This window comes from Epinephelus moara, chromosome 5 (genome assembly GCF_006386435.1).
Source record: "Epinephelus moara isolate mb chromosome 5, YSFRI_EMoa_1.0, whole genome shotgun sequence".
NCBI lineage: Eukaryota > Metazoa > Chordata > Actinopteri > Perciformes > Serranidae > Epinephelus > Epinephelus moara.
The window spans coordinates 42,351,722-42,376,875 of NC_065510.1; the positions used below are offsets into that span (position 1 = coordinate 42,351,722).

Genomic DNA, 25,154 nt, shown 5'->3' on the forward strand with positions numbered 1-25,154 from the left:
TGAGTCTACAGGGGCCTGTTTACACCTGGTATTAACATGCGTTACGGTGATCCTAACACAAGTGGACAGCTGAGACCCATCGCTGTTCATGCCTGTGTCTACAGACCACGCGTCTCCAGCTGACCACTTATGTTCAGATTTCGTTACTGTCTACTTCACTTGTGCTAGAAGGTCAAAAGGCGCAACACACAATTATTATGTCCACACTCTGGCTAGCATGCATACTAGTTATGTTAGCGGTTGTATCAGTACAGCTAGTGATGACGCTTTCAGCATCATATTGCTTCCATATAGCCATGATGCAACCCTTTTCCCAACTCATTGTAAAATGGGCAAGTCATTGAGTCTCAGTGGTCTTTTCCAATTGTTGATTAAAGTGAAAGGAGTTAGCCCTGAAGTTGGCGAGCAAAGTTAACCTTCAATTGGAACCTGACCATGCTCCCTTATGGTGGACTGTTTAAGCGGCCCATCTGTTCTCATTAAAGTGACAAGCTCAGCCATTACTAAAGTGTTTAGTATTGTTGATAGTGCTTTGTATTTATTCAGGTTTACATATTTAAGTACTTTAAACTGTTAAGAGTTAATATATTGTTCAATTTAAAGTTCAAAATTTGCCTTTGCAGTTTTAAAAAAAAGTTGTTTTTCGTCCTTGACCATTGTTATGCGTGCTTTTGTTTAATAAAAGTATCTGTTCAGGCAACAGTACCATTTTCAAAATATTATTTTAGCACCAGTATAGAAAAAACCCAAATGATACCTAGCCCTAGTAAACAGGCCATAAAAAGTGGAGAATTGAGATCTTCCTCTAGTTATCTCCAAGTATAGCCATCTCTGACACAGCCTGCATAAATCACAAGCGCACTTTCATTGCCATGGGTGTGCACACGGAAGAATAAGTTTTAATGTGTAACTGTCTTTGAGTATGGCTGTAGATGTGAGCATTTTTTGTTTCTTCCTTAAGACGACTGCACAAACTGGTTCCCTCTGTCAGGTCCTACCTCTGTCATGGTGGTGCCAGCCCCCGGTGTAGTAGTCCTGAAGGACCTGTGGTGAGGTCCAGGTCTCCAGTAGGTAGTCAACCTGGTGCTGCTTCCTCCAGGTCAGTGACTGGCAAAGGATCTCCCGTGCCTTATCCATGTTGAAGTCCCTGGCACGCAAGAAACGCAGTATGTGCTCGTCCTTGGGGATCTGGATTGTAAGGGGAGAGCGTTAAACTGCACTCAATTTGTAAAAAAAACATAAGTTGAACAACAGAACAAAACCTTTCATGACTTTAACAACACTGCCAATGTCATTATCAACTGGCTAATTCAAATAGAACATTGGTATTGCAGCAAAGAGTAGGTCAGTTAGCCATATTATTGTGTGAAAAGTAACTGGTAACTGTCAACTGTAAAAACACGATTCAAAATAAAATGTCAACATACCTAAAAATAGCTATTCTGATTTATTCCATTATTACAAAGGATGTTCAACAATTACCTTTCCCTTGTGCGTCTCCTGCAGCCATTTGCGAAGTCTGATCAGGCAACTCTCTTGCAGGGGGGTCAGGTCGCCTAGGTAACGCTTGATATAGTCTGCATCCAACTTATCTGCAACACAAAATTATACCACCTCCAATTAACACCATTCAGTCAAACATTTCAGTGTAAAATAATATGTGGTGCACAGCTTTAATGATACAAAAACCCCAGAATATGTTGTCATGTCGGTCTCAATTCAAGACTTATTACAAAATTATTTTATTATTTTGCTTTCAAATGTGAATGACCTCTATGACAAAACAATGAGGCACTGGCTTCATTGCTTTTCTTCTCTGTATTCTGCTGTCATTTTAACAGTGCTACTGAAGTGCTAATACAAAGATTTTCCCTATTTAACACAATACATTCAAAGAGGACTGGCTCTTTTTTTCCAGTCATCTGCAGGAACAGACCTTCAGGTGTCCCCGCCAAGATCTCTGTTAGGCTATCTGCCTGAAGTGCGCTGCTGTCCTGCTTAGCGTCCTGAGAAGTGCTGTCCTTGTTGTCGGAGGGCAGCGGGATAGAAACGGCGGGCGTGACCGTGAGTTTGGGGAGGACAGGTGGGCTGGTGGAGAGGCTGGTTGGTCTGGGAAGAGGCAGGGGATGGGAGGAGGGAGTCCAACGAGGTACATGGGTGATCCCTTCATCTTGGAGCTCCTTAAGGTAGAATTCTATGATTTCTTTTCCCTGTGATGAACACAAGTGAAGAAATGACTTTTGGCAAAAATAGCAGAAGAGGCTAGGAATTCAAAAATTTAGATTTAGGTGAGGTATTTGGCATGCAGACCAACAATACTCATGATACTATAACTTCATATGTACTTTATGCAAACCAAGAACAGCTTAGACTCTGCATATTCATTAGTACTTTCAACTGAAGAGTCTGGTAATACAAATTGAGAGAGATAATATAAAGAATACATTCAACATTGCCCACGTCCAACCTAAAAGAAAGCAAATGACTCACTGGGTCCACAGCAAAAGACCCCTGTCCACTCAAACAGATTATATAAGCTTATTTATGCAATACAGCATGAGACAGAGTGACTGACTAACTCATGCTCCTAAAACACCAAACAACAGATTGATATCAGTTCTGCATGATTAGTACAGTACAGCAACTTCTCATCTGTAGTGAATGTTTCTATGTACACACAGAAAGTACACAGGAAACATGTACATGTTATGATTACGTGTAACACACACACACACACACACACACACACACACACACACACACACACACACACACCTTTTTGATACTGCTGGCGTACTGCTTCATAGCAATCTTTTCCACAGTACTCTCAAAGCCGAAGAAGGACTTGATGTCCAGGCTGGCAGTCTGCTCAAAACACGTCCAGTCCTCATTCTCCGGGTGAACCTGAACCAACATACACAAACACATACTGTATATTACACTATATACCCATGCAGAAACAAGATGACCAGGTTACTATGGTAACCACACACCCAGCTTCAGTCGATGATGACGCACGCAGCAAGCAATTTTCACACTGTGCACTGTGTGTAGGCATGTGTGTCAGTCTGTCCATGTAATATTAGCCAGCATTTTACAAAAATATACAAGGACATACATGTTTCTGGTGTGTTGTTAAAAAGAACAGAGTCTATTTTAGACAAAATTGAAGAAAGACATCAGCACTAGCTGATCAGTATCAGCAAGTAACACAAAGCACAATTACTTTCCATCTATTTCTTATCGCATTCCAGCAAAGGATCGGTATCTAGCTGATCTGGGCATATTTTTATAGATTGGCATCAGCTAAAATAATGCTAGACAAAGTTCGATCCTTTCTTTACTGAAGTCCCCTCAGCCTGCCAGTAATACAGCTGAGTCTTACAATGGAGCAAAAATTAGAGAGCATGAATGTATAAAATTATTCACACAGGTGATTAACTCTGTTAACCCCGTCTGACACTCGGGCTGGCAAAATACACAAGTTCACTAAACTCTGATGGCAACACATCTGTTATCTCTCCTGTCTTAAACTATTAGCAAAGAGCAGGGTACAAAACATTCAGATGGCAGCTTTTCAGTTTAAGCTTGCTCTGATCCTCACTTTTGCTGGTTAAAATGACAAACAAAGCAGTGGCAGATCATATCAGTGTTGTTAGTAAACATTAAACTCCATGAGTGGCTTGATGGCAGGCCAACATTAAACTAAGTTGGCTGTATTGGGTTTGTGTGCTCTCTGCAGCTGGTGACTACTCTGTCAAAGATGGTTTATAGCAGGGGTAGGCAAACTGTAGCTCCAGAGCTGCATGCAGCTCTTAGGTCGCTTTCCAGTGGCTCCCTGTGGCATTCATTCATTCTTCATTTGTCATTGTTGTAGGCTTAGTATAGAGATTCCTACATTCTCCAATTGTAAAAATGTGTTGTCGACACACTAAATAAAACAAAATTTTAACATTTCATCAACTAAGATGTAAATTATGCACCTATAGCCTGGTGCCTTTTCTTCTAAATTTTGCAAAACCTCAATAGCAGTGGCTATTCTTAAGTTTCCCTAGGTAGGCTAGCTATGGATCCCATATCTGAAAAAAGGAAAACTCTCAGAGGAAAACAGTGAATTTTATAGTTATGGACAGATGTGTTTACTTTCAACACTAGTGCTGCAAAGTTAAAGTACCAAATAACCATAATAGCCCACCGCAGAGCAGCCACCTTGCGGTAAAACATGTTAATGAGTGCTCATCTACATCTGGTATTATGTTGATAGGCTAATTTAGACACAATAATAAGGCTAAAATCTGCTTTGTGGCTCCAGAGACTTTTTTTTGGGGGGTCAAAAGTGGCTCTTGATAGTAAAGCTTGCCGACCCCTGGTTTATGGGGTAGAATAATCATTGCTCTATAACTCCACTGTGAGTTTTTTTGTAGCAACAGATTGATAGGTCTTGTCATTAGCATATCACTTCATATCAGTTTCAATTAGGGGGTCGCATTCTCCCAGTCAAACTTTTATTCATATTATATCAATAATTAAGCTTAACAACTTCGATGTTTTATATCAAGACTTCAGTATTTGGACCAAGCCATTTGTGACAAATAATGTGCCCCAAATTTAGAATGCTACAATGTGTTTCAATGTGCCAGTTAATATTTAATCAGCATTTAGTTAAATATCTGATCGGACATCCCTAATATTTCAACAAATAGTTTCAATTCATTTTGATTCAAGCTGCAACATCATTAAATTTAGAAATAAGTCAAGAGTTTAAAGTTTTCTGAAGGCACTGTGCTAGTAGCTTCATTACCCTTGGCCACCAAAATATTTCAGCTTTAGCCAGGTCCATTAGCTCAGTCTAATTGAGCTGTCCATCCTAATTACTGTTAGCACAGTATGCTAATGCACACAACAAGAACCTCTGTATGGCCTTGGACCTAAAATTAGCACTATAGTTGGTTGGAGGCTAATACAATGTGCTTGACCTCATTAACTCAGAGCACATCCATTCATGAATGGGCAGATCTGAAGTCAGAGTAAAGCATGCAGCACACAGAAGTGCGGGCAGTAGAAAAAGGAAGACATGCTGGTTTCAGATCAGTACTTGAGACCGTTCAGCCAGAATTTGAGCGGACTGAATAATTCACACAAGGAGACAGGCTGAGAGAGCCAGCAACATGCTTAGTGCAAGTCTAAACATGGCTTTCTGTGCAGGGAAGCAGAGAAGAGATTAGAGGAGACACAAACATTAACATGGGTGTGCTGGCAGCAGCTTGCCGTTCAGCAGCTGAACAACAGCTTTACAGAATGTGTGTGTGTTTGCTCATTTGTCTGTGAGAATATAGATGTGTGGTTCTGTATAACTCAATGGGCTGAGTATGCCATAAAAACTGCTCTCTCTGGGTCCATCTGTAAAACAAATATTTGCACTTGAGTGCTATAAGCTGCTTTTGAACAATAGTCTGCACTAATTGACGGTGGGGTATGTATGCTACTGACCGAATAGCAGCACGTCTCATGGATGATGACCCTGTTGGAGAAGGTCTCATTATGGGACTCGATGTGAAGTGTCCTCTCCTTTCGGTTCAGCGTGTTTTTCTGGATGAAGTAGACATAGTCCACACCCGCAATCTGCAAACCACAACAACTCATGTTACAAGAAAATACATTGACATGGGACGCCAAAATCGAAGGACAGCTTAATAAACTACTGTACAAAGAGTTAAAAATAAACACACTCAAATTATTAAACTGTTGAGATAAAAATAAAAACTTGTCAACTGAAGAAAAACTATTTAATTCTCTCCGGCAGTGATAAAGAGTTGGTAGAAAATCACAATAACCACAATGCACTGCTTTAGATGCACATAAGCTGACAATCTGGTCTGCAACATACCCTTTTGAGCAGGCGCGGGGCGTCAACATCCAGGGCACAGCGTCGCTCAACCCTGTTGATGGAACCGTCTTCATTGGTCTCCTCTTCTACCACGTCGCTCGCCACAAACATGGGAATTAGGTGACAGGTAGGGAACCGGCGCTCATAGGCCTGAAATAAGGAGGGGGAACAGAACTGTAAGCTAACGCTGTGTTTTTTTTTAATCTGGAAAGACCTCTTTTAAGTTTCAACCTTGTGAATGAAGTAGGAGGAAAAGAAAATAGGTTCACAGTAGCTTACAAAATATTACCAGCAAAGCAAGTTTTTTTTTTAACTTAAAGGAGCAGTGTAAAATATTTAAGGAGATTTAGTGGCATCTAGTGGTGAGGACTGCAGATTGCAACCAACTGAAACTTCTCTAGATTAGGATTCCTTCAGTGTTTATGGTTCAGGAGGTTTTTAATCACGGGCTGAAATATCCGCAGAAGTCTCTTCCTCAAAACAAACAGACCAGGTGAGTTAAACCAGTAAAAACACTGAAAAAAGCAGTTTCACGTTACAAATCAGGGTTTCACTTAACTTCTACGCAGTTTAACACATTGCAGACAGGCCACTCGCTCAGTGCCTGCAATGTATGCTTACATTTTTTATCTGATAAATGAATGTGTGTTTACCTTATTATCTTAAGAGGGTTTTTTTTCCAGAAGCTGAATTATCAACAAGGGTCTCTTCCTCTCCAAAACAGACTCGCAAAAAACTAGCAAAAACACTGAATAAAGCAGTTATAAATCAGTGTTCCTCTGATGCTGTTTGGCATGTCAGAGCCGGGCCATTAGTCTAGCAACTGCTAATGTGTGCTTTTTTTCTCAAATAACTTTAGATCCAGACGTTCAGGAGGTTTTTACTGAGAGACAGAGGTATCTTCCTCTCCAAAACAAACCAACCAGCTAATTTAAACCGGTACAAACACAGAATAAAACAATTTCACGTTAAAAATCATTGTTTTTCCAATGCTGCTCATCAGCGCAAAAATGTGAATGGACCGCCAGTGTTTGGTTTGGGCTCCCTATGTTATCAAAACACTGCCATTCTTATTTTCAGGTAATATACACTTAAGAAAACCTACTATACTTATTGCATTATATTCCATTTTGCTGATATATCCCCTTCATTCCTACACAACAAACCTTAACAGCTTGGCTGAAAACCAGACTATTTGGCTGGTAACAAACATACGACTGCTCATGTCTTATTTCAGCGTTAAAACTATACACTTTCAAATTTAAGGAATTTATACAGGGAGTTAACTTTTTTAAGCTGCTTCCTAAACATTATGTTCTTGTGTACTGCTCTGGGACAACAGCTGGAAAAGATCTTATTTAAAAAAAAAAGCTATGCTGATGTTGATTTTAATAAATATACTTGAAAGACAAAGGATAAATTAATCTTACAAAAATACCACACAGCTACAAATCTTGGAATGCCAGCTTACATAAAAGTAATTAAAAAAAAAAATTCACGTATTCTGTAACAATGCAGGTACTGAGCCAAGAAGGGCTGAAGAATCTGAATAGGTGGGCAGAGAACAGTTGATTGCAGTAAACAAGTGAGAGGCCAAAGCTCCTTCAACTTTGCATGGTCCCAAACGTGGTAACTCAAGCCTCAGCAAAGAATGGCCCAGACTCAAATAAAGCACTTTTTAATTCTTTTACAAAAGAGGCCTCAGTACACAATAAGAGCCACTGTGCCCAAGGTCACACCGCGTTTCCAAAATATGTGTCCTCCTAAATGCAAAACACGGGCAAACTCAGCTTTTGTGCAGAGGCGAGCCAGCTGTTATGCAACAGGGCTTGGCTGACACAATGTGTAGCAGCAGCAGCAGCCATTCCTTCCTTGTGTTTATCGTCCTTCCATCTCAGATCTGATTGGCGTGGTTGTAAAACTGGAAAGTCTCTAAACACCAAACTAGACTGAAAAGTCAACAGCACACTGAGTGATGGTCATGATATTGTGTGCTGGAGACGGCCAAGTTAATCATAACACTGAGCTGGTCTGAGACTCTTGCGTCATGTATCCTTACTGCAAAAACCAACAGGATATTTCCTCATTTTTAATAACTCTCAATTCTGAAACTTAGGTATCCAGGATATTAATGAACGAATATATCTATGAGTGCACGTGTGAGAACAATGGTGGTTAAAAAAAGGAACAGGGAAGCAAAGACAGACATCAAGAATGTGGGGAATGTGGCAGTGCCAATCTACCACTTCATCATCGAGGACATACCCAGAAACCAAAGCTGTTTACTGTTTCCACAGTGCACTTTAACCATTATTAATTTACAAGACGTACGATGTAGTTTTCTAAAGAGATTACTATTATGCAGATTACACATTATCATGTGATATTATATGTCGAATATTTACAGACTATGTAATATTTATAAGATGTCATCCTTGATCATTATGAATAGGCTTGCACCGATTAATCGGCAGTGCTCGGAATCGGTTTTCACGTGATCGGCCATGATCTGCAACCGGTCGGTCAGTCTAAAATGTGCCGATTCAAATTCCTGGTGCGCCGCATGATTGACTGATTGTGACATCAGCAGCGCACACACACGCACATGTGCAACTCACGGCTCGGGCGATGTGAGGAAGGGGACCTCAGGGACACACTGGTTTGGGAAGGACAACTATGGAGTAAATGATTCCGGCTAGAGATTCAGGGTCGAGAGGATACTTTAATTTTCAATGCAGGAGGTTTACAACAAGTGTGTAGCCTATGTGTGTGGTTCTGAAATAAACAAAAGGAAAAATAGCTTTACACTCAATTCTTACAGATATGGCTTCTCACCTTAATCATTCAAGCACACACATCAAAAGAGAGAAGGAGAAAGTTGTTAATTGTCCATGTTAAACTTAACTGCGGAGATAGAAGATAGAAAATATTGCAATCTTGTGTGCTGTAAAGTGGTTTGATAAATCGGCCGTCCAAACACTCTGCAAATCGGAAATCGGGATCGGCCCAAAAAATTGTAATCATTGCAAGTCTAATTATGAATGGTGCACAAAATTAACGCTTTGTGAACTCCATTGTTTGTTTTTGGCGCTCCAGCCTGGCGCAATGACTGATGATGGGTAATCCTGCTGCTGCTTCTGCAGAACTGATGAACTGTTGTTTAGTTCTTCCACACATAGTTCACAGTTCCCTTTGAACTGAGTAGGTTTTGGTCCAATTTGCAGGGAACTATGAGGTAGAGACAAGAGTCGGGACAGACTAAAAGGCAAAGACTTTTGGGGGTCTGCTGAGTTAGAGTCAGCTGAGTCCTGCTGATAAAGGAGCTGTGTTCTGTGGCACACAGGACAACCAATGTCTTTTAGCAACTGTGAAAACCATGATAACAGAAATCACTGTGACAGAAGATGGAGCTTAAAATTCAACCTAACTGAACAAAAACTGATGTTAGATATCTGAACTACCACTAACTAACCACTTGTATCAATGGGGCTGTCAATATACAGGTTTTATCTTTTTGATTAGTTCAAACAAAATTATCTTGCTCTGAGCATGTCCAAATAATGAAACAAAGGGTAGGTTTAGGCCCGATCACACAGAAAGCGTTTTGCAGGCTACAAAACCTGAGGGGCTATTTTTTTTTAAAAAAAAATTGAATGCCCCTCGTAAAACAACACTAGGCAACCACGCCATCTCCTTACCCTAACCTTACTGTGTGACCAATCTCTATTTATTTTATTTATCTCACAGTAATTAGTAGCTTATCACTAAAATGGACACAGGTAAACAGAGATCTGTGTGGATACCGGAGACCCTAAAAAAAAAGGGTGGATCCTGGGGAAGTACCACCAGTTGGTCCAGGAGCTTTGCCTCCATGATGGCCATTTCAGGTTCTGCACTTAAATGCTTCCACGCCTGATGTTTTCTATTGAGATCGTGGTAACTGTTGTTTGTAAAGTTGTATAGCTCTGGGTATCCAGCAGCTGCTACCACCAGTTTCTCCTCCAACGTTTACCAACTGTAAACTTCTTGTCGTGACCACCACAGAAGGCCCATCTCTCAAATCATCCAATGACAGAGGTGACGTGGGGCGCCTTTCTGCTCTAAGTTGAAGTTTTTTCAACTGATTTTCAGAGCACTCAAGCAAAAACACCAGGCGCCTAGAGCGCAGAAACGCAAGGTGCGTAGAAACGTAGTAACAGCAAGCAAAAAGCTTCTTTCCCATTAAAAACAATTACAAAAAGCTGCCTCCAGCTGCTAAAACACTTTCTGTGTGATCAAGGCCTTAGCCTGTTTAGTATGTTGATCAGCAGCAGCGTCAGTTGTTGTTTTGTGTGCGAGTAGGCAGTCAGTAGGGTTCAGCCGCTCCTGGCATACCGCTGCCAGGGTTACTGAGCCACTCAGCTGCCCACTGTCCCCTGACTGAGTGAATGCTGAGCTCTGTTTTTCAGCCCTGATGCTCTGGAACACTGGTTGCAGGCTTTGTACTGCCGTCAGCACAACAGCACTGACTGTAAACATCAGTTTCACCCATTAAAAACAACCATACGTCAACAATAAACTCAACCACAATTGCCATGGGCAGTCATAAACAACAGGCTTACCTACTATTAAAAAAATATAGGGTTTACTTTACCTGAGAAAGAAAACCACTAACAGGAACAAATATTAGAGCCTTGTTCTGCTTAATGAAAAAAAAAACTTTTAGCTGCTGCCCCTTGTACACTGAAAATAACCCAGCTGTTATAGTATTAAAAACAGGAAACAGGAAGGTCATGTTATTATTCCTCAATGAGGGAATGTAAGGGCATGCTGCTCGGCTACACTGTTGGCATTTTAAAATACACAAAAACCCAATGTGGTCAAATCTGATCATCTGATTAACTTACAATCGTAAGTGTATGATACACTTACGATTGTAGGTCACATACAGCTGACCAAAGCTTCCCATCTGGCCCATGGAATATCAATCAATTCAGAAAATGTGAGAAGGAAAAAAAGCCCTCCACTATCCAGTACATCTGTACAGTGCGCTGTGTTTCACATGGATGGTTGTTTAAGTTGCACAACGCGATTATGGTACTTTCACTGTTGATAGCCTGAACAGCAGTAACGTGGATGTGAAGCGCAAACTGCAAAACAATGGAGGAAGAGGGACAAGAAAAGAGCGAGAGAGATGCCAAAGAAAATGACAGAAAGTGTCAAAGGTGTGGGATCATTACAAGTTAAACAAAAAGAAAACAGCTTAGTGTGTATTGCAAAACAGAGTTTGCATACCTCAGTAGCACGTCCTCAATGCTACAACATCTGCAATCTCAATGAGGCTTTTACCTGGTTAAATAAAGGATATATATCTAAGTAGAAAACCTCAAGTGTATGCATGGAGTTCGCTGAGCAGACCCGACGCAACAAGGAGAATTAATGTCACAGCTGAGATTCATAATAAATGTTAAGAACGTACATGTATTATAATGGCTGATTAATATGAGAAATCAATACGGTGGCTAATGTTACCTGCCGATATATCATGTATATTAGCCAAGTTTTAATAAAGAAAATAGCAACTCACGGATAATTAAATACAATAGTCAATTTATTAAAGCCTTGCCTTCATTCATGTTATTATGTTAGTGCATCCCCTTGGTCACTCTCAGACACACATACACACAAAGTAGAAAATAGAGCCTAAATGCACAAATCGAATACAGCAGGTAGCCTATATTAACTTGGGTTGCAGTAAGTAGGGTCAGCAGGTGTAAGGCACCCCTTGACCACAGTGAATGAGTCTTAACCAGCCAATCATGGGAACTTAAAAGTATGATATTTATGAAGGCCAAGTAATACATAAATAATTTTTTTTTTTATTATACTCTTAAGTCACACTTTGGACAGCTTTTGCAGAGGGTTCCACCATGTTCAACTGAGCAAGAACACATGTATTGCTCAATTCTCTCATTTCAGAGATGCTTATTATTTTCTCTTTTATATATTACTATTGCCCTTAAATAAAGCTAAAGTAATTAAATGAAATCACGCAGTATTTCTTATCCAATTACTCGATTAATCTCCAGAAAAATCAATGGAATACTCTTTTACTAAAAAAATCGATAGCTGCAGCCCTAATGAGTAGTAGTGATACGACTAAAAGTGACAAAGCAGTGTTGTGAGTACGTTTTTAACAGCCTAACTCACAGAAATATTGCTTGCAATAGTCCACCTTCCACCTTCTCTTTCCCAGTCCCAGTCTTCTCTGTGAAGTGGAGGGATTGAAAGGTATGGATCCACCCTATAGACGGTATATAAAGATAGACAACACATCTCCACTTCCTCTCACTGTACAAATAAGAAGCCAAAATATCTCTGTTGACATCATTTATAGCCAGAGTCTGATCGCTGCGGAATTGAGTTCTCGGCTATACACCTGTTTGACCAACCGCAAGCAACACCATTGATCACAAGCACACCAGTTGGCACACACAGCTGTCAATCATGATGTCAAATCCACTTCATATAGCATCAAATAACTAATTAAAACCAAACGTACCAGAAAAAAACACTTGCACAAATATCAGTGTGATAAGAACTAACTAAAATGACAGAAACCATTTTTGAGACAAATTCATTTGCCATGCACTTTCATCATTTAGTTTGGCCCACTAATATGGAGGGGGCGGGGTTTATGACCTGTACCGGAGCCAGCCACCAGGAGCGATGGAGATGTTTTGGCTTCACTTTGGGGAGCTGTCATGTCGTCCATCTTTATATACAGTCATGATCTATTCAAATATCTTAATGCAAGAATGGGGACAAACTTCTAACTTTCATTGAACATTTCATTGTTTTTCTATTTATTTTTATTCTTTTAAAAGTCCAGCCCCCCAATGTCAGCTTAGAACAAATCTGGCCCTTGGACAAATGTAATTGATGACCCCTGCACTACATGATACTAATAATAATGACAGTGAACTGCTATAATTGAATAGTTCTATCTAACTAACTCTACTAACTTATACTACTCCATCCTACTCATTTTGTCACATCAATCACTGAATTAATCCAATAACTCCACTGTGTGTCAGCTAGTGTTTTAAATTCATTTCCTGGCCCTTTGACTCTTTGACCTACAAGGTAAATATAGTATACTTGCACAACAAGTATTTACACAAGGACTTACTTTAGTAAACACACCTCAATGCTAAAATTCATCCAGGATGTGTCAGCACAACAGGATCTACTCTACATTCATCTCATCTGTAAAACCCTCCTTCAGTCACATGACATGTTGTGACGTGCTCAGAAGACATGACTCACAATACACACAGTCATACATACAACATAGTCAAACTCAGGTCATTTGGCATTTATCCAGTGAATCACTCAAAAAGAAAACATTTCGATGTTGGCAAACGGTGTGGGGCCGTATAATTGTTGAAATTTTATTTATTTAAATGTGAATAAACTGTAAAACACGGGACTCAGGAAAAAGGAAACAGTAAACAAGGAATTTAGAGGGGGAAAAACTGAATCTGGAAAAAATGACATTGCATTTCATAGAGCCCTACATAAGTATTAGATGAAGACATCTTTTCATTATTTGCCTTTCCTCCCCACTATAACAGCCAAAACACACCAGTGCTGAATGGCGCACGTCAAAAAAATATGCATTTATTATTTTCTATGTACAACCCCAAACAGGCACTTTGCGCCACTGTCCTACTTCCGGCCTCATCACCCCCTGAATTAAATACATTTTTCCCCTACTCACTCTCTGCTTGTACATACCGACTCCCGTAGCAGCTCTTTTTCTCTGCTCCTATAGCAGCTCAACTCCTCTTCTCACCATGGTTGCAAAAAGAGAACTCTGTTGCTTTCTTTCATATGTGGTCCAAGAATGGATGAGGAGAGACTTGTTGTTGAGGTCGAGAAATATCCCGAGCTATATCACCCACAATTCTGTCATTATAAAGACAACAGCCAAAAAGATATTGTCTGGCAAGCCACAGCTCTGGAGATCGGCTCTTCAGGTAAATATCGAGCTTAATTAGTGGGTGTCCACACATGATTTTAAGCTAATGTAGAGTTGAAATAAGTACAGATCTTTTGGTAAAACTAGTAATTACTTTGTGTGAACTTCTGTTGAGGTGCTGCAGTGCAACACATTTCGTGTGTGCTACAGATGGCACTTCATGCGTGTCATTTAATGCACCGTGCTGCAGAAGCATGTTTTCAGCTTAAGAGAGATCAATGGTGCTGATAACTTGGCAGATGGGATACAGCCTTATGAATCTATTAAACTGAATGACACATGATGGATCTGTCATCACATAACACTGCCAGCTGTGTGCTAAAAATAAACAAAAAGCTATAGCTACTAGGGCTGTCAAAATTGCTCAAAAATGACGTTCGAATATTCCTTCTAAAAATAACTCATAGGTTTGAACCATTCAAAAAAAAATTTTCCGCATTATGTCCACAAGAGGGCAAACTAATACAAGGAAACATACTTTATGTATTAATACAAGGAAACATAACTCCTTGTAGGTATTTTTATTTCAACATAAACATCTTTGAAAACATTTACATACCTACACATTAAAACACATAAAACAATTATCTATAACATTCCGTCCGCGGACCTCTCGCTCGCCCCCCCTCTCTGACCCGTCAGGCCACACCGCTCGCGGAAGCGCTGTGAATAGCCTCGAAGCGCCTCGAAGCTAAGCCAGTTTCCTTTCGGTGTCCATGTTAACCGATTGTGTCATCGACACCGGCAGCTCCGTGGCCGGCTCTGGTTTATTTTCTGCGCGAGCCGCGAGCGAATGTGTCAAGCCGGGTGACAAAGACAACAGCTGGGAGCAGAACCGCTTGTCGACCAGCGTGGAGAAATGCACGTCTGATGTGAACGGAAGGGCTCCGGCTTGTGTGAGAATTTCGGTGCGCTGCGCTCGCAGCACCTCCGCGGGCGGCGGTGTGGCCTTATGCAGTGCGTTCAGTGCAGCGGCCCAGGCCAACGCCCACTCGCAAAGAGGACAGCTGCGGTGGTGTTTTTTTTTTCTCCACAATCGAATATCAATTTTCACATTTGAATGTCCATTTTTTTTTCAAATTTAAATTCGAATTTAGAATATTCGTTGACAGCCCTAATAGCTACACAACAACATTCTGTATGTTTCACACCTGCAATGCTCTTTTCAGATCATCCAAACCTGATTTTTGTTTTAGTTGTCAATAAGCAGCCAAAGCAGCAGTTAAATGACAAACATTCACCTGCACTGATGTCAATTTTTGGGACAGGGAGAGAGCATAAATGATGATGACAAACAGACATGGTAAACAAACTCCACCACAGTAAATATGCATTTGTTCTTAGCCTCAACTCTTTCCTGGAATGCTTCAGCACACGAAGATGGTACAAGAGGTATGACAAAACAAAACCTATCCAGGTTTCCAGACTAGCTGAAACTGCTGGGAATGTGTAAGAAAGACTGCACGAACATCATCCTCCAGTGTCCATGGTGATGGGATATGTTTGGACACACCTCAACTGACCAAGCCATGACTAATGGCTCCTGGAATTCTGCTTGAGATTTGATGTGCTTTCCAGGAGCGCATGAGAGAAAATAAAAAAAACAATACATGGTCACTTAATTCCTTCCTGCATCCACAGAAAACATTTTCCCTTTGGACAGCAAACAATGTGGCTAAGGGCATGGGTATGGAAAACAGGTCCATTTTGTTCAGGAAGGGAGATTCAGGAAATCCGGGAGTTCCGAGGGGACACATAATACATTTTAAAACTACAAAAGGACTGAGCAGCGCATGCATACGTGCATAACGCACTACTGGGCAAGAAAACAAGAGTGCTGGCAGGCAGCCCAGCCATTATCTGGCTTGAACTTATGGCATTAAAAAAACAACTTAAATATAGCTGCAAGAGTCATCCAAACAAATACAGGAAAAAGAGCTCACAAGGAAATACCAAGTTTTTTTGTTTTTTTTAAGTTTGAGTGTGGCACCTCTGCAGCAATCAACTTGACCTTTAGCAGATCAAGTAAAGGCTGAGCAGATAAGTCAATTCATTGATTAGCTGACAGAGAGAGAATTAATCTGAAACTATACTGATCATCAAATACTTGTTTAAGACCTTTTTCTAGAAGAAATGCCAAACCTTGTTTATATCACTGTAAAGTGAATATCTTTGGGATTGGGGCAGCAGCAGCAGCGTCCCACCGTCCAACACCGGCACAGCGTGAGGACGGAAACAGAGGACTCAGTGGGGATGGAGCACATGCTGCAGCAGGTGAACACGCCATCTGCGGTCATTTTGACTCAACCAGCGGACTTCACTGGAAGCCGACTGGCTGTTGATACAGGTGATCAGTTTTATGTTTTAAAAACTAGTTGCTGGCGATTTGACCAGCTGAGTTGCAGGTGACACCATCAGGCAGCTTGAGCCAAGCTCAGATGGGCCAGTTCACACTGCTGCAACTCTTCTCTGCAAGTTTTAAAACAGTTTTGTCTCATCACAAATCTTCGGTCTGAACTGGGTTTAAAGGTGCAGGTAGCCTTTGAGCGGCACTGCAAATTTTTTTCCCCATTTTTGAGTCTAAAGCTTGCTAACTGTTATTAGTAAAACCATCCATTCATTTTATAGTTATAGGTGTATGTTAACTATCCACTGCAGAAGCAGTTGTTACAGCCAAACCTGTCTAGTTTAAAGCCCTGAAGGTAAACTTCTCCAAACAGCCATAAAATATGGATTAACAACAAGATCGTTAACAAAAGTATCAAATTCAGCTCAGTAATAACAGCTAGGGTTTAGTGACAATCCAATTGTTAAGCATATTTACATTGCATAAATTAGCCTAGCAGCTTGCAAACTTTTTTTTCCTCTACCCATAACTTACTTACCACCGGTTTAAGTCACTGCACCTCCCGACAGTACAGCTCGGTTGAATTTCAGCCTGCGTGCACGTTTTTTTCACCCGAACATTGTTGAAACAGAACAGCTGATGTTGCTGTAGCAAGAAGTTACTGGAGCGTTCACATACACCATGTGCTTTATCTGTTGAACTGTATTTTCTCCAAAATCGAAAATATTTTCACACTGCTCATTTATTCCAGAGTAAATAAAGTAATCCTCATCGTCCTTCTCTTGCCTGCTTGTTATCTGCCTGCTGCTGTTTGATAGTGACAGACTTTCAAAAATAAAGGAGCAACTTAAAGATGATGATATGGATCGATGTTTTCACTTTGCATCGATGCTACTGGATCTTTGATCATTGAATTGATAAATCTATGCAGACTGATGGATCGTTACATTGCTAATCACAATGGTGCAAAAATAATTTAAAACTCCAATCTTGCCATAAAACAGTAGTGCTTATTGGTTTGCAACATTGTCTACAATGATCCTATAAACCCAGAGATACAGTATCAAGGTACTGTGAGATAAATAGCCTTTTGTCTCAAGGTATCATTAAATGGCCCGACCCAAAAGTCGGCACAATTTAAGAAAACCAGGCCACATGCTTGAGTTACTTTAGTAACATTCATAACAAACAAAAATAAGCATGTGCAGGTATTTGCACTAGATTTGTCAGAAGTTGACCTGGTTTTGCTTTTAGGGGGAGCCAAAATGGCTGTGAACCTCTGGTATCAAGTAGCAGTATCAATCTACTCATCAAATACAGTATATGGACAGAAACAGCTTTTGGTAACAATGGTGCCAAATCATATTGCTAGCCAAAAACACAACAAAGTGACTATAAAAACAGGAATACCAGGTAAAGGAATTGACATTTACAGCAAAGAAGAAGTGCAATATGTAAAACAATACTGTTTTACAATTACTGCAGATACGCCCATTAAGCATTCTGTCACTGCACATTGAGGTGGCATGAAAAATAACGTGACTGTGGTTATAGAAGGGATGTATTGCAATATGGTTCCACAAAATAGTTGTACATGATTGGGTGAAAAGCCAGAAAACACCCTCCACCAAAGGCAAAGCTGATGTAACATAACAGCTCTGATGCAATGGTTCCAACAACTTACAGCTGTTCACAGGAACTAGAGGGAGCCACAAGTTGCAGGAGACATGAACTAACATGTTATGGTATTTCTAGATTTATGGCGTCTTCACATGAACTTCAGTTACACAACCAAAAACAAACTGCCACAAACAAACAGGGCTTCTCAGTTTCTATTTCACAAGGGTAGGGCTGCACAATTAATCAAATATTAATCACGATCACCACTTTGGCTTCCCACAATTAAATGAACATGATCGACTGTGATATTAACGTTTAAAAGGCACCTCTGCTGCATATGAAATCAAGCGCTTCCTAAACTACTGGCCAGCCGCCATTTTTGAAGAGCTGTCCACTACGCATTCACCCTATTGCAGCAGCCTGCAAAAACTTTGCTGAAAGTTGCAACTGCAGACAGGCAAAACAAAAATCATCAGGAGAGAACAAAGCATATCCAAGCAGTGCTTGAGACTAGTGTCTGCACCGCAAAGCAACACAACTTACTTGATACACCGCCTGAAAAAACACAATAATATGCAATACGATGACTGCATGAAGGCTGAGAAGATTAACATTGCTAATGTCACCTCACTGAATCCCCATTCTTGTCTGGCATCAAGTCATTCATCCTACGGTGACACTGCAGCATGTCAAAGTAACGTGAACACTAAAAAGAAATAATACAGTGGTGGATACATATCCATAGGAAATTAACTGAATTCAGGTCTTAAAGGGATAGTGCACCCAAAAATGAAAATTCAGCCGTTATCTACTCACCATATTCCGAGGGAGGCTCAGGTGAAAGAATCACTTTCAAACCTTCTAAACGACACTGCCCTCATACTTCCATGTATATTTTATATCGGCATAGATACAGCCAATAGATGGCACTAGAGGGCAGAGTCAAAGGTTTCTGACGACAACAGATATGGTGACGGTGGAGGAGGTCGTAACAATGTGCCTTTTAAGGGAGGCAATGTTGTAGACCGCGATCACTGAGGCTATGAAATACATTGTCACATGTAGACGGATTACTTTTTTCACTGTATCACCGATTCATTCCATTTGCCAATACTTAAATTTCTTTGTCATCTCCTGCAGTTGCATTTTGCCTGAACTATGCTACACTGCCTCCATAATCTCTTGTGGCGCTGCTACATTTTGTCTGTATCTGTAAGCTTTCAGAAAACATGCATAAATACGGACGAAATGATCAAAAAGTAAGTTTGTCTTCGTCTCTGTACCTAACATTGAGCATAAATGAGCCCACACAGACAAGGGGGGAAAAAAACACTGTTCCGGGAGCAAAACTGACTGGAGAACACTTCCACCTTCCTCGGTGGCAGTGTCACATCTCTGGAGCTTATGAAAATGGTTGTGTAATAGAGACAACAGCCGCCCAGAGGTTGGCCTCTGCTATTTTTATCAGCTGGCTTTTCTGGTGGCTGGGGAAATGGGAACATTTTGGTGAGGGGCACTTTTAAGATTAAGATACTCGATTAGGACAGCTCAGGGATGATGTCAAAACATACCAGCAAACAAAGCACAGAAAAGCTGAGACACAGCAGACAACCTGGCTGCATTTCCTAAGTACTCAGAGGATATTTACAAGAAAAACAGTGACTAACTACAGAGTTGTATAAGAAACACTTGACATGTTCTGTTCAGAGGTTCAATCTTTTTACTGTTTGAATACAGAACAAACTATGCCTTTTGATGGTGTTAGGACATACAAATGATTCAGAATGACTTACACATTTGGTCGCTGTTATAAATCAGTAGTATACACACATGTAGTGCACAGAAGAGATACCAGCAAATGTCAGAAACTGCTTCCTAAAACACTCAAACTTCCCTTGTAACATTTCACTATCTTTTCGGGTCACATGCATGCAGTCACACTGATAAATGAGGCCTACCGTCAGACAACCAACAATAGGCTACATTATCAGGAGCACTGCCACAGGCTTTCTCTGAAGCTGGTCGCCCATGTTTCCTCTTAAAAGACCCAATACACATTGTATAACAAATATGCACTACTCTTGACGTCAGATACAAACAACCTCTGCTTTGAGTGAGTGCTGCTGGCCGGGGTGTGACGTCATTTAGCCAATGTTGGATGGCAAAAATCATTATGAGTTCTCACCCACCACCTCAGGCAACCCCGGGTCTTGACCGATTGGGAATGTCATCACAAGGGTTGAGATCACACACTAGCCCAGTCACATATTTTTTCTTTTGAGGCATTGTCTGCCATGTACATGAGTCATGTTGCTCGCAAAGAGGCTGTTAGGATGCTACATGGCGGACGATCGGGATCACAAGAACATTTTAGAGACTATTAGACCTACAGACAAGTGATCATCTTGTATCACTGGCAGAGCGACAGATGTCATGTTCACTCATGAGAAAGGTAGTCACAAACACCCAGCCTGCTTCTGAACATAACAGCCCTGACGCAAAAGGCCTTGCTGGCATCTCTGTACATAATTTGAGGTGAATAGGTTACAGGGAACAAGGCATAAATAACAGCATATGGAGAGGAAAATTCCTCCTGGTTTTCATTTCCAAGAGCGTAGCTTTAAACTCCAAACTAGGTCATTGATGAGGATGGAGGGAGAGCAAGAGGAAAATTACTGAGCAGGCAGCTCGAAAATCCCCGGTTTCTTCTATCTGAAATAATCAAGACAGGCTATACTGGTTTATCAGGATACTAGTGATGATCAGGGAAATAAAATGTCTTGTCCTCGGTGTAACTGTAAACCCAAGAAGAAAGAAAGCTTTTGTACATGAATTACAAGTGCTATGAATGGATTTCATTTTCTTTACTGACATTTCATTGACTTAATTAGGACAGTTACGGGAGAAGCGTCTCGGTAACAACAAATATCAGTCCTTGTTATACTTCAGCATATGTTGTGTAGGGATGCAAATTTTAAAACTTTTAAAGATTTATTTTAACAACTGACATAAGCTATTTCAGCAGCACAAATAAAATAATTTTTTTTAAACACCTTCACTGAAATGTCTGCTCTCGCTCCACCTGTCATCATTGAACAAATGACCAAATGAGATTCATATGAAGATAACAAAATTCTGAGCAATTTATTTTAGGACACAAAGTAGATGCGAATTTGTTCATTGTCACCTATAGTAGCACTTACAGTTCAGATTTTTTCAAGTGGGGTTGTATGAGGTTCTTTTCCATAGTCAGTGTATTACATACTGTAGATGTCAGTAAGCGCACCCCCAGTTTAAAGAAGCAGGCTGGAGTCTGACATGGAAGCTAAGTAATGTACTGCTGTGGAGGGGTCAGCAACAAAACGTATTTCAGCCACCTGAAAAGTCCCACCTAAAAAAATTAGTGTCAGTTTCAGTGAGCGCTATATTGAGAATCTTTTCACTGCTTTACCTTACTGTCAGACAGTGATTTCAAACTGGAAAATGAAGCCCTTATATAATTCTCTTCAAAGTCAGACACACAGAAGCTGCTGGTCTATCACTACCTTAATTAAAGGTAGGATCTGGAGGATTTTCAAACAAAACAAAATATAGACATATACAAATGAAATCCTGCTTAATCATCACCTATGGGCTTCTACTCATGTGTGGTGGTGACTCTGTTTGCAGAGCTCCTGCCCTTTAACTGTATTTTGATGTTTTTGTGCGCTCGGACCACTTCTGGGCGGAGATTTCCCCAGCCAATGAGAGAGCACAGGTGCCGTGCCCGAGCTTGTCTGAGCGTGCACCAGCGCGAGCCTTGCCCGAACCTCTTCTGTGAAGCCTTCTTCCATACCTCCGGGCTCCGTACACCCGGGAGAGTTGAGCCTGACAGGAGGGGCCGAATTTGATTGTGTGTTTACAAACAGCAACTGGAAAATCCTCCAGACCCTACCTTTAAGGTGTTTATGTGTGACTTTGGTATTTAAAGGGGTTTGTTCGAATCTACTTAAATCACACAATAACAGAAACTAAATAACTAATTGAAGCTGCGGTAGACTAGCAGGTCCTGCATTCAGCAAGCTAAAATTACTGTTTTTGTCAATGGAGTCTGGTGGCTTTGACGAAAGCAACCAAGATGAGGTACTGAAGCCGTTATCAGGTTCCTCGTTGAAACAGGCTGTTTGACTGAAATGTAAAGCAATGAAAATACTCTTAAATAGTGTACATTTAAACTGATAGATTTTTGTAGGTGGGATTTTTTTAGGTGGCTCTGTTGTTGCCCCGTCCACAGCAGTACATTGTTTAGCTTCCATGTTAGCTTCTCCAAACTGGAGGCGTGCTGACTGACATCTGCTGTATGTAATACACTGACTATGGATAAGTATCCCATACAGGTCCCACTTCCAAAAATCCGAAATATCCCTTTAATACATTTGTGATAAGTCAATACTGACCAGTGATTAACTTAGCATTGATTTATCATAAGGATTCAAAGTTGTGTTCATTATCCTTACTATCCCACAATTTTGAGGGCCCGAACAATGGCAGTAGGATCTCGGTTTGAACCACTAGGTTTGTCAACAAGACTGGTTTCATTATAACGTGTGGCACCTTTTGAATGAATGTGTACAGAAGGAGCATTTGAAAAGGGAGCGGCTCTTGTGAGCAGAAGTAGGTGAAACCACTCCTGGGAAAAGATCGTGTAATGTATCAAGAGCCTCCGTGTCCCTGTTCTCCATGGCTGGGCCAACCTGTTTCACAGTTTTCCACTCCAACACTGGAGGGATGCTATGGACACAGCCTCCAGTGTTGATATAGTAGAGCACAAACACTAATTCACTGAGTGCTTAACATAATACTTGCTGTACTTTAACAGGTTTAAATGTTTTAAGCTGCTGTTACATCTAAAGAGAGAAATGAGGATGTGTGTCAGTGTGACAGAACAGATTCACCATGGCAGATCAAGGGTAATCACAGCACTGACGAAAGAAAGGCAATATGCAAAATTTCCGCCCAGCAGGTCTGAATGCATCTGAGCTTAGGTGTAGACTGGATGTAGGGTAGGAGAGGGAACAAGCTCCTGATTGAACGGAAGCAACAATAGAGAGTTTGGTCTCTGCATGCCATACCACCCACTTATCTCCTTCCAGTGATCTCACTGCTACAGTGTACATTGTAATTGCAGAAATGCCTGGAACTACCAACTTGGAGAGAGGAGGGGGACAATCTGCCAATATATAGACCTTATATAAACGTAAAGTCCTAAATATTTGGTGGGCCGTGCAATATGCTAAACTGCAGTGCTAGGTTAGGCAAGCATGACTAGATATATGTGTGCACCAGGGAATAGAAAGCAGCAGGATGGCCATCTGTCAGCTATTAAAAAGTCATCACACTAAGAACAAGACATGCTGAACTATATACATTTTGTTGGTGAAAGGCCGATTGAGATATTTCCCTATCAAAGTAAGCTTGAACTGTCGGCTCATTAGAAATATATAGAGGAACTGCTGAGAGAGATGACAACACAGAGTGAATGATTAAGACCACATTTCTGTGGGATTCCATGGCATTTTACTAAATCTGAATCCAGTATGGAATCTGCTCATTGGATATTAAGCCTTACAAAATCTATTTTGGTTCAGTTTTAAGACACTTTTAACTGACACTACTGACATTAACGGAACAAACAATACAAGACTAACTTACAAAGGACAACATGTGTCAAGGAAGGGTTTAACTAAATTCTAGTTTCAAAAAGAACATAAGCCAAACAAACATCCTGATATGAAATGGAACAGGCTCAAATATGAAATATGCCCCCAAAAAGTTTAATATCCTGCAAATGTAGCTGGTTTCAGAAGAGTGTGACTGGGCATTTAAAAGGATGTGTCCATCACTTTGGCACTCCACAGAGACCTTAATTTGAAATAATAGTATCAATTACACCTTTTCTGTAGATGGTGCCTCTCTAAATTAATGTGTCTGGCATGTCTAATGTCCTCTACAACCACAAATACTAAAAGGGAAAACAGAAATAAATGCATAGTTACAGAGATCATAATGTGAACACATTATCCCTTTAAACATTCAAGATGATCAACTCTGTTCCTGACTGTGCCGCCCTACTCATCACCCTGACTGTTCTTCACACAGGACCAAACCACTGCAGTATGAGAATTTCTCATAAGCAACGAGGTTACAGGAAACTGCAGCATTATTGATATCCTGCTTTACAGTAAGAGAAGGAGATGTGCTGGCAAAGCACATTCACTGCTCATTCTGCCAACACTATGAAAACATCCAATTATTCTATTAACTGTGATGAACCTTTTATACTCCTTTTCAAACAAAATCAGCATGTGTATGTGGGTTTTTAAACTCTGGAACAACCTGTAATGGTGTGTTTCAAGGTGTGTCAAGTTTGACGTCACAAACGGGCTAGAAGTCAGGCTAGTAAACAGTAGAGAGCAGCGTGGAGGCCAGTAAAAATGTTAAAATGGTTACTTCTTTTTTATGTCTTGCTTGTTCAATCTCTTTTAAATTTGGTGCAAACTAAATTTTGAAAGATGTCTGAGCGCTGCTTGGGCCAAGACGGATGGTATTTTGTGGCAACCCGTCATTGCATTGCACTGGTAAAGGAGCTAAAATTACCGCATCCACCCAGGTGTTGTATTTCCATCACTGCTGATCAGAGCCAACTGGAGCCTGAGCTAAAAAACACCTGTGACTACTACGACGTCATTTGTCCCAGGTGTGAATGCCAATTAGAACTTTTCCCATTAAATACAAAAGCCTGGTGCCAGTGGGGGTTTTTTGTGCAGTGGAAATGGGGATTACTGAATGTTTTCATAAATGTGGAGATTCTTGAGCATCTTATTCTTTATAGGAAAGGTTGACATAATGAAAGCCCTTTTTACACTGAGATCATGCTAAAGGGCTGCTGCCAAGTCCCTTCTTCATGCCACCTTTGCATTTTTACAAAAAAAAACCAACAACAACATCAGCATCATTCCTCTCCAGTGTGTGATTTTAAACTTTGATTGATTGAGTTGATTGATTTTAAATGTCGGCATCGCAGAATCAAAAGAGGCGTGGCGGGTGTTTGGGGGCATGTGTTTTCCCAATCTACAGTGTACATTTTTGTACATTTTTGGCTACTGTTCTTTTTTTTTTTTAGTTAGATGCTAACCGCTCTCGGCTACTTTTTATATCTCCCATGGTGGGTCGTACGCATAACATGTTGATGTGCAATAGTCACATCGCAGGACATGCAATGTTTTCTCTTTTTTTAG

The 25,154-nt window shown here is 40.6% G+C and overlaps 1 protein-coding gene across 1 annotated transcript in view; it reads right to left on the reverse strand.

Moving 5' to 3' along the window:
- si:dkey-237i9.1 (SEC14-like protein 1) overlaps window positions 1-25,154 on the reverse strand; it is a 46,888-nt gene that overhangs the window by 10,045 nt on the left and 11,689 nt on the right. Inside the window, exons 3-8 of the mRNA XM_050043606.1 lie at window positions 5,888-6,037; window positions 5,491-5,622; window positions 2,776-2,904; window positions 1,937-2,210; window positions 1,483-1,592; window positions 999-1,188 (exon numbers count right to left, since the gene is read on the reverse strand). Coding sequence (XP_049899563.1) covers window positions 999-1,188; window positions 1,483-1,592; window positions 1,937-2,210; window positions 2,776-2,904; window positions 5,491-5,622; window positions 5,888-6,037 — 985 coding nt within the window. The remainder of the gene's footprint in view (window positions 1-998; window positions 1,189-1,482; window positions 1,593-1,936; window positions 2,211-2,775; window positions 2,905-5,490; window positions 5,623-5,887; window positions 6,038-25,154) is intronic.